The 16,475-nt window shown below is 39.6% G+C and overlaps 1 protein-coding gene across 2 annotated transcripts; it reads right to left on the bottom strand.

The window, feature by feature from the left end:
• Positions 1 to 3,648: 3,648 nt before the first annotated feature.
• Positions 3,649 to 9,365, bottom strand: MSTN (myostatin). Of its 2 annotated transcripts, none has more exons than XM_010021946.1 (3): positions 8,992 to 9,365; positions 6,448 to 6,821; positions 3,649 to 4,207 (listed from the first exon to the last, which is right to left on the bottom strand). In XM_010021946.1, the coding sequence occupies exons 1-3, from the start codon at positions 9,362 to 9,364 to the stop codon at positions 3,827 to 3,829; spliced, it is 1,128 nt and encodes a 375-aa protein (XP_010020248.1). In that variant the 5' UTR covers position 9,365; the 3' UTR covers positions 3,649 to 3,826. The 2 variants fall into 2 exon arrangements, with proteins under 2 accessions (XP_010020248.1, XP_010020249.1); XM_010021947.1 differs by having other exon boundaries at positions 3,827 to 4,207; positions 6,448 to 6,524; positions 8,992 to 9,364.
• Positions 9,366 to 16,475: the final 7,110 nt, after the last annotated feature.

The following is a 16,475-nucleotide window of genomic DNA, read 5'->3' as shown; positions in this document are numbered from 1 at the left end:
TCCAAGCCTAGTCTCAGGCTGATTTCTTTTAAAGACTTTTAGCCAAAAGAGCTCATTTGCATCCAAGAATGAGTCAATTCAATAACCTCCCTGGTTAAAAAAGAAACCACCCAAAAAAACCTACAAAAAAACCCGCAAACCACGAATGAGCAACCACAGAAAACAAACCTAGACGACACAGAATTGAAGAAAAGCTACCTAAAGCTGTGAATGGATTTGGCCTTTAGTTGTTCTTTTGAAATCTGCTCGTATCTAGCGAAACAGTACATCTGTGCAAAATTGCAGTTCACATATGCTTAGCGGTAATGACTTGTGTCAGCTGGTAAATTCCCCCAAGGCTCCATTTGAGCGTACTGGAAGGTTTCCCCCCGAATGACAGCATTCAGGAGAAGCAGAATGCACTGGAACTGGTTAATGGGCAGGAGGGCAAAACTGCAGGGGGGATGTTCCTGCTGCCAAAGGGGCTGTGTGGGGCAGAGCATGGAGTGTGCTCTGAGCTGGGGATGGACATGGGCTGGGGTGCGATGGGAGATGCTGTGGGAAGCGGAGGGGAAGCACTACTTGAACTGGGTAAGAGCTCGGGGTGGAATAGCATTGGCAAAGGACTCGCTCATGCTCGGAGGGGAGGAGCTGGATGGTGGAGCCTAGAGGAAGAGCTGAAACAGAATCCTGATGAGGGACTGCGCCAGTGCAGGTGTGTACACGTATCTTGGGGCACTTGAGCATTGCCTTGGAAGGCTGGATTCTACCTGTGTCATTCCTGTGGGTTCTTAAAAGGCCAGGCAAGGAAATGAGGTGGTTTATTTCTCAGAAATTAACCCTCATTCCCTATTTTGGTCTTTCTGGGCACACAGCTTAACTGTGAAGTTTGGGTGACACACAAAGCCCTCACAGGTGCTGCTGAAGTCCTTAGGACCCGAGCCTTGGAAATACCAGGTTGTAGCAATAAGAGCTGAATGAATCGTTGACATCTTGAATTCACTGTCAACACACACATTAATTATAATTCAGCAGCTCAAACCAACAAGGTCAATGTCCAGTGCATGTTCCTTGGGTAGCCACTTGTATGTGAGGTCAGTATTGAAAACATGGGAGACAGCACTGCTCTATGATAATTTCAATTCTGACAAAATATGAAAGGCACATACTGCATAAAACGTCCATGGGATGAAATTTACCTGAACATCAAGATGGAACGTTGCTTGGAGAGAGTGATTTGGGAAATTAATGTTATTTCTTTTCTCATTTTTTGTTTTCAATAATACAAGCAAAAAAAATCCATCACTTTTGCACCACATTTGTGCAGGTTATTACAGTTGTTACAGGGCAGTCAATGATGTCACTTATACGGGGGGTAACTCAATTTGCATTAGCTTTAGTTTAGCTATCATGAGGAAAAATAATCATGCAGGTGTTGTAACAGAATTTTGGTGCAGATTGGGGACATATTTTGTTTGTAATCATCTCCAAAATCCATCCTGCCACATCTCTGTGTTTCTTCATGAACTGACCACATTCAAACTAGTGGAGGTCTAACTACGCGGTATACAATGGAGGTTAATTTTAAGTCTCTGAACAGTTTAAGAGGCTTTTGGTATGCTCCGTGCAGAGAGATGCTCTTGATAGTTTAAATGAGCAGGATGGGACTATTTGTTGCCTGGATGTCATGATTTAAAAGCCAAAGGTCAAAACGCTGGTCTCCCTTAAAGCCAGTGGAAGTTTTGCCATTAACTTCAGCAAAGCTAGGATTTCTCCCTTAATTTTGTAACCTTGTTTTTTGGAGAGGCAGGAATTGTGTTGTTCTTTCACCTCTTGTGGCTTCACCAAGACCCTGTTTTCTAAAAGTTTTGAAACTATCTTCTATTTACTCTGACTGTGTTTTGTGGGAAACTAAATTGAAAGTGTATTTAAGGGCCCCAGAGACCTGATCTGATGAACTACATCAGGAGAAGCCGAACATCTGCTTGGACACAGCTTTAGCAGAATTCCTAATTGTTCAAAAGAAACTGCAGAGAATCTGTTAGCTTTTAAGTTTCAAACCTCATTGCTCAAACTTCAGATTTTAATGTCCTTGCATACAAATAGTAAAAAAAAAAAAAAAAGTAGAAAACTCAATACAAAATATTTACCACCTAGGCAGAAAATAGAGAAAAGAGAGAAAAGGAAAGAAAATCGAGCGTTTTTGCAGTTTTAGGGTGGCTTTACACAAAGGAAAATTCCAAACTGAGTTCTGGAATTTAACAGAAATGTGTATCACACTAACATGAAGATGTTTTAACAGTGATTGTGTTGTCTTAACAAACACCTGTTTTATCAGTTATATTTCACATGTGAAATAAACTGGACTTGATAGTAAACAGGTTTTGTTTTTAATTTCAAGTAACAATTTTTTACCATAGGAAAATGTACAGAATTAGTGTGGAAATCTGTGTAGGATGTTTGCTCAAATAAAGATAATGCTTTGCTGCAAACTTTTAAATATAATAAAATGCATTTAATAGCAATCTTTTGTGGTATCATCATTATTTATGGACATAACATTCAAAATACGGAAATTCAGTTGCAGATCAAAATGACCATAAAAACAGTAACCCAAAGAACCTTATAAACATGTCAACACCCATCATTTATCACAGATGTCTCGTACCAATGTAAAAAACATATAAAATGCAGTGTAATTCTCAACATATGGTTTACTTTGTTGCATTGTTCCTACGTATTATTTGTGTTAAAAGCCAGGAAATTATATTATGAAGAGAATATTGGCTTTTGTCTATTAAAGTACAGATTAAAGTTCTTCTTTTCTTGCGATGAACATATACCAACAGTGATTAAAAAATAAACATTTATTTACAAAATATTGATGCATACATATTACATAAGTCAGTTATATCAAAGTGGTTTTTTAAAACAATATCTGTAGCAACCAACTATTTGCATTGGTTTATCATAGTGCAAACGGTAATGTTGCAAAGGCAGGCTACAATGTGGGACTGCGATTTGAATGTTAGACTTCTCTGCTGCCTTTTGTTTTACTACATCTAGAAAACTATTCCTTTTCATTTAAAAAATACCTATTTCTTGCGAATGTTGAATAATGTACCTGAGGATAGGGCAAATTCATTATTAATCTAAATTCTTTCACTTAGATAACTATCTTTCTATTTACTCAGCCTGCTTACGTAGCACCATTGCCATTGATTACTAACATACTAATGAGAAAAAGGAATGGAAACACGCTAAATACACTATGCCATCCCTAATTTCAGGATTTGTCCATTTACGTGGAATTTCATCTGATACATTTCGCAATTCTGCACTATATATTCAAGTGTTTAAGGATGATTCTTGGTGGTATTGTGTAGTGGTGTATATGTAACCAGTATATATTTTCCTGTAAATACAATAGTAAGTGAAGCTGTGAAGAAATGGACTTAAAAGCCCGCTCCTTCTGTCCTCAGGTGAGAAGGAGCTTGCTTTTGATTACCAACATTTACTGAAACCTGCATATAAATTTGCGTCTGAATGACTGAGTATTGATTCCCTCACAATGTAAGACCTTCGTGTGTTAAATCCGGTGATTTTGATTGTAGCTTTTCTGTTTCACTGGTTCAAAGCCAGCCAGGTCAGGTATCTATATCGTCCTTTAGTTCACATTCTGTAGCTGATGCTGCACTAAATCTGCACGATAGCCTATCATACAGTATGTAAGATGTCGGCAATGCCTTGCGTACGTAACTTCACAGTTTCAAAGACTGGTGAGGGGGTATAACACTTTCGGTTGGAAGCTTCCAAAATATACGAAGCCGTGGATCTGGCGATGATCTCATGAGCACCCGCAGCGATCTACAACCATGGCCGGGATCTTGCCGTATATTATTTGTTCCTTCCCATTGAAGTACAGCATGTTGATGGGGGACATCTTGGTGGGGGTGCAGCAGGGGCCTGCCGAACCCCTGGGGTTGGCTTGGTGCACGAGGTGAGTGTGCGGGTACTTCTGTAAGAACACAAATTCGCATTCTCCGGAGCAGTAATTTGCTTTATATCTTTTAGGGGCAATAATCCAGTCCCAGCCGAAAGCCTCAAAATCCACTGTCAGCGGGTAGCGACAACATCGGGATTCTGTCGAGTGCTCGTCACAGTCAAGGCCAAAATCTCTGCGGGACCGTTTTGGTGTGTCTGTCACTCTGACCTCTAGAAATGGGTTCTGTGAGGAGAGGAGAAGGAATGAGAAGCATTAACCAGGTAAGTGTAAGTTCAGTAAGAACATGCCAATAAATAACATTTCAGACATAGATGTATCAAACAAATGTCCTCAATTAATTTTTTCTAAACAGAACTGTGTCCTCCTGCAAATCTGTTAGGGCTGATCTCTGCTCAAAGATTATTCTTATTTTTCATGCTGAGGACCTGCATTTCCCTTCTGTTCCTCTATAAAGAGCTTTAATTCCTGAGTATCTGTTCCTGAAATCATCATTACCTCAGTGCTAGCATCACAGCACCATCATCGTAGCTGCTACAAGAACGCTTCAGAAATTTGGAGGATGCTGGATTTTTATTTTGATGTGGGTTTGTTTTAAATTCCAAAATAAGAGGATAACCCCCAAAACATTTAAAGGACAGAACTATCGTTGGTCTCTCTTTTCTGAATCCTTCTGAAATTCCCTCCCTTAAAATCATATTGAGTTCAGTCTTTCTGGATATCAGGAGGCTTCTTGTCCAGACCAAAAAGGGCAAAATTCATCTTTGAATGACTGCATTTGCAGTAGAAATAAGCGTTTCCCCTGCTAGTGCAGCTTACTTGTACTTCACAGCTTTCCCCTCTGCCAGGGGGCTGGATTTGCTGTCCTGAACTTGGAGAGGCAGTTAATATTTTGACTCTTGAAAGAGCCCTGTGGCCAGTAATGTACTTTTGGCAGATCTCCAAGCCACGTGCCTCCAGCTGAAGGTGTGTTTCCGCCATCACCAACTGAGACTAGCAAGAAACCACAACCTTCACAATCACGAGTTTGAAAAGTTCCTGAAGTTTCCTCCCTTCCACGCAGTGATTTCAGTCCCGCGTGTCAGTTTGGCACTGTCTGAGCTGTCCCACTCCTTAGGAGTAAACGACAGCCCAGCTAACTTTGTTATGTGGGTTTGTCCCTTCCGAGATACCCACCTTTACAGCTACAAGTTGTCCAGCTGCTGGAGACTCTCCTCCCAAAGGTAAATGATATGGGGAGGGGCTTGGTGAGAGGAGTGTCCCTCTAGTGGGAGCTGCTGGAGAGGAGCCAGAGGGAAGAGAAATTTCCTCTCCCATTGTCTAAGCCTGCCCTGCTGCTGAATCATTTTGTTTTGGTAGATGATGATAACCACGCGTTATCCACATGTATCATCATTTGAATGGATGGAGGTGGTGAGGATGTTCCTTATCATGATATCCATCTGGCCTGTTTCAAAATATGGGAGATCCACACCTCACACTGGATCTACAATTCAGATATCACAGTGTTTTTCCTTCAAGTTCTTTTTAACTGCATTATACTGCTATGAAGTTAAGCATTACATAGGTACATAATTATGGTTGGACGCAGTGATCTTAAAGGTCTTTTCCAGCCAAAATGATTCCATGATAAACAGATCGACCTACTGCACAGAAGTAAAAGTAAAATAGTATTATTTATTCAAAAGGAGGGATTTCTTCATCGTGAGAAGTTCAGAAATTTCCACATGTTGTAGATGATTAGTGATTTGCAGAAACAGATAACAAGGAAAATGCTCTAATTTAACTGGTGCACTTCAGGTTTGATTTGTTCATCTACACTGACAGAAAGAAACCAGATAGTTATTTTATGCTCTTTCTCATTATTACGACTCATTTATCAAGCAGAATTTCTCTATTCAAACATTCCTAACAGGTGGAATGATGCACTTTATCACATATTGAAAGGTACGGAATTTAACATTATAAAGATCTGTTCTCACCTTCATAAACATAGGTAATTATTGCTATTGTTAATAGAAAATATATGCATATAGAGTAGGGAGAAACCCCTTCACTTTCTCAGCAATATCGGAGGCACCTTTCCTATCAATGAAAGAATCCAACCACTATTCTTTTAGCTTTATGTAAAATAACTGCTTATTAAGCAGCATTTGCTCTCAAATTTGAAAACAATGTTGCTTTGATCGTACCACCCATCAGTACCAAAACATTTTCTACTTAATGCCTCTCAACACTGCTCTTAAGTACTGCAATTTGTCTCAAATTTTCAAACGGGGAAACAGAGGCACAGGAATGCTATTGATTTTGACACGGTCAGAGAGCAAAGAAGAGAAGATTTGGATATGCAGAACTTTCATCTTCTATGCTCTAAAAAATGCTTCCATTTTATCCTTAAAACACAATTTAAATGCTTTTCAATGAAATGCAAGATATTTAAATGGGATTTTTCTAAATAAACTTACCAATCCATCTTCACCTGGTCTTGGGAAAGTTACAGCAAGATCTTGTCCATTCTCATCAAAAGCTTTTATTTCGATGCCTAAATTGGATTCCGGCTGTTTGAGCCAATTTTGCAACACTGTCTTCACATCAATACTCTGCCAAATACCAGTGCCGGGGTTCATGTCAAGTTTCAAAGATCGAATTCCAGTATATCTTGTACCGTCTTTCATGGGTTTAATAAGTCTCAGGATCTGCACAAACACTGTTGTAGGTTTTTGGACTTGCCTCAAGTATATCCACAATTGTGCCTTTACTACTTTGTTATATTGTATTTTAGAGCTAAACTTAAAGAAGCAACATTTTGGTTTTCCCTCCATTTGGACAAGAAAATCAGCTACAAATGAATGGAAAGAACAGATTACTGAACAGGGAACAAAAAGAAATATGCATATATAAACCCCATTTTTATTTTTTTCTTCCATGTAGAAAGTCTTACAATATGTTATAAACAGAACCAGTAACAAAGTGGATTTAACTTAATTCATTTTCTGTCGTTTATGCTCTGCAGCAAATTTAATGGATGTCAATGAAATCATTATGCTGTCATCTAAAAGTAGTATTATGTGATAAGGAACCGATGATTGTTCTGTAAACAGGCTAAAATGAGGTTTGGCTAATCATTTTGTAACTGACTGTAGTTGGTGCCTTGTGCTCCATAGGCTAAGCAGAGTGGGAGGTATGCTCAGGTTGAAACTTGGAAATGATAGGCAATCATGAGAAGATATTCAGTGTAGAGGACCTTTGTGGTCCTCTGCATGGTCGGGGCTCTGACCAGTGGTACCAGTGCTGTGGGCTGACCTGCACAGCTGCAAAAAGGCCTCTTGCCCAAACAAAAACTACATGGGGAGAGGTCTCAGCCTGTTCGACTTCACTGTGACTGCTACCAGCTCACTTTGGCTAGTCATCTCCTGAGGACCTTCATAAAGCATGCAGAATAGCAAGTTTGCATAAGCTGATTCAACATATGTGAATAGCTATGATCTAGCTATTTCTAATTTACTAAGTAACCCCTTAGTGTGCTACACGTACAGTCAGAGGCAGCCATGGGCAAACTACACAAATGCTTTTATTTCTTTTCTGAATGGTAAAAAAATAATTAAGAGAGTGTTAATCTAAGGATCATTTTGTTTTCTTTTAATTTGATTAACATTATAGGAAAGTCACATGCAGTGCTGCGTTCCTCCTTCCTGTAGCCTATGAAGCAGCTGTCATACTTAGTCATGGCAATGTCTTTCCATGCCAGGATAAAATGGGTAATACTAATCTTAAATGGTGCAGGGCTTTAACATTCATAAATCTCACCACTTAAGATACCTGTCTCTTTAGTGCATTTAAAATAGTTCAAGGGCTTTTTATAAAGAATAGGAAATGAGCTCGGATCAATGAAGCACAATGACTTTTCTTCAGTCACTGTAATTATGTAACAATTTAATTAAAAACTGTTATAAAGCCTTGGACATAATAGGCTCGAATAAAACTGCTGGCAGACCTCAACTTTGTGATAAGGCTGCAACAATATATTGCCATTAAGTACATGTTAATTAATGAGTTGAAAAAGTTTCCAGATAAAGTTACTTCTTCATCGATACGTACATTTTCAGCTGGCTAGAGAAGCTGATATTATTCTAGTATGCATATTATAATGATATCTGTAACTGCTAACATGCCATATATGTCCTGTCATCTTTTTAATTTTCAACATCATATTCATAAGTGTTATTTAAAAAACCAGCTGCCATAGCCAAATACTTTAGCTGATGAAGAACACAAGATACTACAGTATTAGCCATGCAAAAGATACTTGATAGGGGCCATAGCAGATGTTTAACACTCAGAAGATAACTCAGAATCTGCTCATTCAGTAAATGCCTTCATTCTTTCTTGGCATGACTACTGGGGCTGATTGCTTTAGCATGGACATTTTAACAGTTAAATCTGCTATGCACATATTTGTTTTAAATATATAGTTTTAACTCGGAGGTGGGTGGTGCTAGTTTATGGTATCAGCAAAGAAGCAAGAATTTAACTCTATACTTGCTATAACATGTTGTAGTTAGGTAGATCTAGTGCTCTAAGCTGTATTTTTGCTGATTTCTATTGCTTCCAAAAATGCTGGCCAGTGAAACCTGCCTCAGAAATATATAGTTACCTCGTTATCTGCGCTTGTTCTTTATATTTGGGATAGGAAATGCCTGCGTACTGCAGATAACGAAGTCAACTAAACTGCAGATCTCCCTTTGCTTTCTAAGGCAGTGGGCAAATCCTAAGTGCTACAGGGCATACACGTTATAAGGAGCCGAAAACCGAACAGTAAAACAAAGGATCACAACACGGTCATCTGAACCTGGCTCAAATTCTTTAGTAATAATGCTCTCCTCCCTCCCTCTAGCAGACTTCAGCCAGCAGCCTGTTGGGAGAGCCCGAGGAGGAGTTGCGTGGCCCTACAGCAGGGAGACAACTCTCTCGGAGGAGTGGTGGGAGGCGAAAGCAGCAGGGTTACTTACACTCTGTAGGCATTGTGATAATCGTTTCGGTGGTGGCATGATAGTCATCGTCTTCCAAAGAGCCATCGCTACTGTCATCTCTCTGGACGTCATACTGATCAATCAGTTCCTGGAGTGGAGGAGCTTTGGGTAAAAGTTGTTTAATAACATCCCTGCTAATGTTAGGAGCTTGTTCCAGGCGCAGTTTGCTGAGGATTTGAATTTTTATGGCTTCTATTCTGGAGGATTTTGTATTCTGTCTCCACGTACAAGCATTGCACAGTCCGTCTTTTTCAGCGTTCTCTGTGGGCTGACTACCGTCATCAAGAGCCACCGGATCAACTGAAATCAGCATGAACAGGTAAATATAAGCATAGATTGCTAGCTTTTGCATGATCTCACATTCAGTGCAGCTCTTTTCCTTTTTTTTTTTTTTCCCCTCCCCCTTTCCCTTTCAGTACTAAACAGATCCGTGAAAGCAAATGCAATCTGAGAGACAGCTTGCCACACTGGTGTACCTTATATATTCCAAGGGGGCTTTTTATACTCCAACTTTGATTAGGCTCATGTCGTCAAACCCGACGATTGGTTGCTGTCCCAACAATGAATCTGGCTGTCAGAGGGTAAAGCCCTGTCGATCACAAGTCACTAGACAGCATTTAGTTACAGCCAAGGGTGAACTGATTTATCTGGGTGCTTCACAGAGGATATGCCTTTGCATATTGAAAGGATATATTTCCAAGTATTGTAGGCAGCAGTACTGAACGACAGCACTGTCATTCTTAAATATATACCAACCGTGTACTTGCACTATGAATCAAGATAGAGCTCTCTCTAAACTTGCTTTAGGCTTCTACCTGTCTTTTTGACTTGAAAGTTTGTGCTATTTGAAAGAAAAATCCTGAGGGATTGCTGTTAGCAGGCAGGGGCAAAAAAGACTTTAGAAATGCACTGCAAACAGTACTAATTTATGTTGTTCAACAACTAAAATATATTCAAGCAGTTCATATTTCAGAAAACCTTAATGGGTTTTCCTGCTAGGTACTAGCTAAAGCAGTAATGTAGATTTTGTGCATAATATGACCCTATGTAAATGCATATCCTATTTGGTTTATATATATCAAAACCCACAGAACAAATCCTTTGCTGAATTAACAGTCAGTTTTGAAATATTAGTCTGTCCCCTCTTCATACTGTCACCAGGTCAGCAGAATCCTGGGCAGTAAATTAAATATTGAAAGATCTTTAGTAGCAAAGGTATTTTTAAGGAGTATCGGTAGCTACTCACTCTAATGTTATACAGGAATAGTCTACCTTGCTTTTTCCATTATTACTGAACACATTGAAAAACTTAAAACATTTAAATCTCTACTGTGAGTATATCTTCTTTTTCCGCATACTCTTCTATTTGTGTTCAAAATGTCTCTGTATTATGCCAACTTAAGTGATACCTTTCTGTGTTTTCTTTTGCTTTCTACTCAGATACTTGTAAGTTTTCTACATTCTGCTATTTTTAAAATCACAGCTGTAATATGTTTTCTGCATTAGAGATACATCTAGATGTGATTCTATCCTTACAGGTTATGGCTTATAAAACCTTACAGCGATGTTCATATTTGATGTGCTGTTAGCAAGAATTATGGAACTCACAGTTAGGGGGGCTGGGGGTTACTGGTCAGCACAGGCTATATATTATAGCAAACAGAAACCCTGGAATTTGTATATACTTGTGTATGTGGCATCTGTATGCTACAGCAAAGGGAAATCCTAGAATTTCATACAATATGCTAAAGTTTGTTTATCTTAGGACTGCATTGTCAGTTTCTCACCGAGTTTCTCTTCCCATTCTAAGTGCAACTAAAAAACGTGGCAAATAGTGTTTTTTTGCATCTGCGCATGTAAGAAAAACATTGGTATATGGAAAAATACTTTCAAAGAGTTTCTTTCTGCCTGGTCATTCATATTGTTTTGTATCACCTCTCCAGGGCATGTAAATTCATTGTAAAGCACAGAACTGAGCCTAATAATCAACTCATGACCAGTGACGTAAATCATGAGTACTCAATTAAAATTGATTGTCCTACCCTGGTGTAAAGTTGATGCAAGCGATAGATGTATCACACTCACATATTCTAGGCCTATGGCTTTAGGGTCTGTGCTGATATCAGCCGAAATATGCATTTAAAGCAAGCAGATTGACTCCTGAGCATTTGCTTTTTATACAAGAGACTGCTGCAGCTACTTTTCACATGTGGTAACATAAATGGGCTCACGATTCACTGAAACTAGTAGTCAGGATAGATCTGAGTTGCAGTGGAGACTGCCTGCCATGCCTGTAACGTTTTAAACAGACTTCTAGTGCATTTCAAGTGCTGGAGATGTATTTTTATGGAAGATGCGTAGCATGATTCACAGTATGAATATTTCTGAAAAGCACTGAGCCTGCTTGTGATTTTTTGTTTGTTTTCTATTATGACAGTGAATGTCATAATAAAACTATTTTTTATTATTTTTTATTTTAAACCAGAATGAGGTGAGTTGGACATGGAAGGGAATCTACCCCCAGGTGGAAACAGGTACCGGGTTTCACACCAGAAGCAGTTTTAAAGAGAACAATAATCTATCATTAAACAGGTGGAAACGATGATGCAGTCATTAATATCAGTGTAACTAAATGCTCTGGCAGACCATGGCTTTAAGCCATTCATGTTGGAGAGGGGACAAGAGAAATTCTCAGCAAAGCAATGCCTCCAGCACCATGACTCCTCTTTGAATGTGTTCTGCAGCAGCTTACCTGGTGTTCAGCAGCCATGCTGGTATCTGGCCTGCTCCTTCTCCTTCAGAGTCTTCCACCTCTGTCTGTGGCTCACCATGAGCACACAGAACTTTTTTGTTTTCCTATCTTCTGCAATAGCTCCATTAATCTGCAAAAAAGGGCCCCCTCCATTCGTTTATGACTGCAGGACCCAAGTCCTCTTCTGTAAGGCAAAAACCCCTGTGAGCTCTGAGCAAGACAGGAGCTTGGTCTAAGCCACCAAGGCAAAGAGAACCTACTGAGCACCATGCCTCTGGTAGCTAGTTAGAAGTAGGAGGGAGCAATAGCAGCTGGAGTGGTGACATAGGGACTATTGACCAGGGATGACAAAAGTGCCCCAGAATTCACCAGCAGCTACATAACAAAGAGAGCAGTGCTTTTTCCATTTCCCTAATAAAGAGCACTTCATATCCACATGCCCTGAATAACCTCGAGGCTGTTAGTGGAATATCTTTCTCTTCATCTTTTGTCGTTGCCAGCTTTTTCTTTTCTATGAAACTGCAAGAATTTGGAAGGGAACATGAAGAGTTGCACTTGATCAGAAGCTATTGAAGGATCTAATTTCATTGATAATAATAATGCAATATGCAATTTGGTTCTCCATCTGACTTTCATTGTAGTGGGCCTGGGAAGTGATGACAGCAGAAGAAGGTGACAGAGGTGGGAAAAGTGATAAAGTGACCAGGTAAAAGTTGCTCCAAAAATTTATTTGGCAAAAAATAATTAAAACCCCTCAAACCCCAGAAAAATCCAGCACTTTACCACCAACAAAACTAAAGAAGAGTTAAAAATGAAATGCAAATCTTACTGAACTTTATGGCATTTTAATATTATCTTTGGGATTTATGTCATTCTACCCGCCGTGTCTGCCAATAGTGAATAGTATTCCCAATCCTAACTATTCAAAGATCATGGCTCAGGCCCCCAGAACCAAGCAATGTAAGAATGTTCCTTTCTAAAGGAAAAAGACACATATCTGTCTACCTGTCAACTTCTCCCCTCCTTCCTCCCTTCCACCAGGAGCTTTTGTAGTCATTGGAAAACTTAAAAAGAAAAAGAGGGGAAAAAGCCACAAACCCACCCCAACAAATCTGAGCAATATAGAGGTTTCAAAGGCACTGTGTTACTGTGAGTTTTATGGAAAAACAGTGACTGTGCAGAGGAAAAGGAGATTACTAATGTCGTCCCTGAGGAGAAGGCAAACAGAGCCCAACCATTACCCATCGTTTTTGGCAGCCTCTAATTAGCCAATCAGCTTGTGCTTCTTTGTCATTACTCAGCATGCTGATAGCTCTGGACCATCTACAGTGTGTCATCCCCTGCTGGGCCAGCAACCCAGAAAACATAGATAGGGAGCAGGATGGGATTTGAGCTTGTTTTGGGGATGGACCAAATAGACATGGAAGGGAACCAGGACATTTCTGAGAAAAGGGAGAGTTACAGGGGTATGAAGGAGCTGCTCTCGTGGCAAGGAGGGAGAGGGACATGGGTTATAATCCTGCCAGAAATCAGAGGACTTCATCCTGTTGTAGGCTGCATTTCCAAACTCTTCCTTACAGCCTGCAGGGTCAGAAATTCACTATTACTTTTCCTGTAGCTGAAGTTAAATGAAATAGTTGCCATAACTGACTGACCTCAGCAGGTAAAAGTTGAAGGAACAAAAAACATCAGGTGTTGTGAAATGCACTGTAAATCTGTGATTGTTGTTTACATTGATGTCAAGTCCTACATCTTGAACTGGCTTCTCTCCCTGGTTTGTTTTACAAGGAAGATAGAACATTCCTCCTGAGCAGCTGAGGAAGATACTCTTTAAGTCACCTTTTCTCTCACTTTCGTCAGCATAAAGCCTCATGTCTAGAATAGCATATTGAAATAGATAGAAAATCCCATTTAAAGTATTTTTGGACCAGATTCATCTCTCGCTTAACTGCAATAAGCTGGGGATAATAATGTTGTGAAGTATTTTTGGTTGGAACAGTTAAATTTGAATAGAAAAATTCAGGCACATAATTAAATGCAGTGGAGGTGGGGTGTTTTAAGTGCTTAACTATGAGCCCAGCTGTCTTAACTCACCAGGTGCTTGCTCTTAGCCACCTGAATCACAAGATAAATGCATTACTTTGACCTCGAAGTGGATATAAGGTCATGTCTATAAAAAACCCAGAAACAAATACTGCAGTAACAAAAAGCTGATGAAAACATCATCCCAATCATATTATGTAAACTAAAGCTGCAGCTACTATCAACTTATATTACTTATAGTAATAAGTGAACTGAAATATGAAAGCTGTAACTAGTATGAATTCTTGCTCTGTAACAAATGCCCTGAAACAGTTTGCCCTCTGCTATATTTTTTTTTCCCCTACAAAAGGAGACATATATAACCTTCTAAACATTTTACTGTATCAGCTACTGGAAGTCAGCTTTGTTTCTTTTTATTTTGCTGGTATGGACATTTAATTCCTCCAACTTACCAAAAAAGAAATAACTTCATCTTGTTTTTCACCAATTTTGAGTTCTAGGTATAAGAGTGTATTTCACATAGGAGAAGAGCATGCATGTGGTGCAGGGTATGAATGCCCTGGTACACTGGCATCTGGGTGGAGTATGGTGCAACTCCTTCTCAACCCCTCCAGTTGGGTTGTTTTCCCAGGAAAACCACAGTGTTCGGTGATCTGGGACTTTGAGTGGTCTCCCCCACCGTGTACTTGGGTCTGTGATTGCTATTTGAGTACCAGGACAAATCATCCCTGCCTGGCTGATGATTTCCTCTGCCCAGGAGCTATGGGAGACAGTAGTGTGTCCTACCTGCCAAGGACTTTCTCACAAGTCATGGTGTGTAAGCATGCAAAGGATAAAATAGGGAAAACAGGTAAAACTGGTAGCAAAGAGGTGCTGTGGTCCATGATGCACCTCTTATCTTACCCAAGAGATGCTGCTGAATGTAGGTTTCCGCAAAATTGTACGGGCTCCCCTTCATCTTCTGCCTTATTCTTGCCCTTTTGGCTATCTCTTTCCTGCCTGCAGCTTTTGTGCTGCTGTGCATAAGTGTATGTGTGGAATGGGCCAACAGTGCCCCATCACAACATGTTCCAGTACATGTTGCTCCAGAAGCAACCAGATACACTAATAGAAATGAACTTTAGAAACAGTCAAGGAAATACGTTCCCTTTAGACTTAGTAAAAAGATTTAAGGAAGGATGCAATTAGAGTGAAAGCTGCCAGTTTCCGAGTTCTTTTGTCTTCAGGACTTTATTCTGCAGCCTTCATTATGGTGTCTGTGTATCTTATAAAAAGCTCTCTTGAATACCTGTTTAATTCTAAGAGCTCTACCCTTTAGAATTGTAGCTTTTATGTTTTTACCCAGAATTCCTGACATTCCTCTTCAATGTCTTTTAAAATAGCTGTGTCAGCCACTACAGCACTGATGGGAAAACTTGAATTCCTCTAAGGATCTGTTACCGTACTTGGAGAGGTTTCACTTCTGCATTTCCACAGAGTGCTTGAAATACCCAAATACCTCGGCTTGGTATTACCAGCTACAAGAATGCTTCTATTTTCTCTAAGGCACAACTCTTTAAAGGGGATTTTCGGCCCCAGAGGTCAGTGATTTGGTATGAGTGGCCTGTCCTCTGCTGGGTTGTTCGGGAACGGCATCCACTGGGAAATGGGGGCCACAGCTCAGAAGTCTTTCTTTTTCCTCCTCTGATTTATTTTCCTCTTTCATTCTTTTTCTTTTTTTTTTCTTTTTAATATATAGATGATGTTAAAAACTAACAGAAATTTTTGACAACACCAGAAAAAAGCACTTTTACAAAATGCAGTGAATTTCACTCTGCTTAAGCTTTCCCAGTGCCCACTTGTCTATAAGCAATAAGTAAAATTACAGCAATATCATGATATACAGGGGTAAAAATAGCTAGTAGTAGTAGCAGTAAGCAGAGGAGCTGGCTTTGAAGTAAAATCTTCTAAAACTCTGAGCATTTGGGACAGTGAATTCATAGAATCATAGGATAGTTTGTGTTGGAAGGGACTTTGAAAGGTCATCTCATCTATTCCTGCAACGAGCAGGGACATCTTCAACTAGATCAGGTTGTTCAAAGCCCTATCCAACCCGACCTCAAATGTTTCCAGGGTTGGCACATCTACCACTTCTCTAGGTAACCTGTTACGGTGTTTCATCACCCTCACTTGAAAAATTTTTTCCTTACATCTAGTTTAAATCTGCCCTCTTTTAGTTTCAAACCATTACCCCTTGTCCTATCACAACAGGCCCTGCTGAAAAGTTTGTCTCCATCTTTCTTGTAGGCCCACAGCAGGTACTGAAAGGCAGCAAAGGTGTCAGTCTTAGGTTTTATATGTAGTGCTTAGATCCATGTTTAAATGTTATGAACACAAATATTTCAAAAGTCAAAGCTCCAGAAGTTGTAGGACGTTTCTTGTAACCACTCTAAATATTGTCTGCTCCATGTAAAGCATAATTTTTTAAGTTGTGCTACAGTTTAAAATGCATACCAGGAGAAAGGAAGGCAAAGAGAAACATAACATGGTTTTGCACATGAAACTTTCAGAAATGTCAAGTAATGAAAACACAGGAAAGAGCTGTAATATCAACCTTTTCCTTTACAATGTGCTAGTTTATACTTCATAGTGATTCAGGACTGATAGAGGGCATTAATGATTTTTCCTG

This window comes from Nestor notabilis, unplaced genomic scaffold (assembly GCF_000696875.1).
Source record: "Nestor notabilis isolate BGI_N333 unplaced genomic scaffold, ASM69687v1 scaffold16169, whole genome shotgun sequence".
Classification (NCBI taxonomy): Eukaryota; Metazoa; Chordata; class Aves; order Psittaciformes; family Psittacidae; genus Nestor; species Nestor notabilis.
The sequence above is the reverse complement of the archived record's forward strand: the minus strand, read 5'-3'. Positions and strand labels throughout refer to the sequence as shown.

Bases quoted from the DNA above. Each gene is read 5' to 3' on its own strand.
- MSTN (XM_010021946.1), bottom strand. From the start codon at position 9,364: ATGCAAAAGCTAGCAATCTATGCTTATATTTACCTGTTCATGCTGATT. The intron at 6,822-8,991 runs GTAAGTAACCCT...ATTCATTTGTAG, and splicing joins TATCACAATGCCTACAGAGT to CTGATTTTCTTGTCCAAATG. The intron at 4,208-6,447 runs GTAAGTTTATTT...CTCTCCTCACAG, and splicing joins GACCAGGTGAAGATGGATTG to AACCCATTTCTAGAGGTCAG.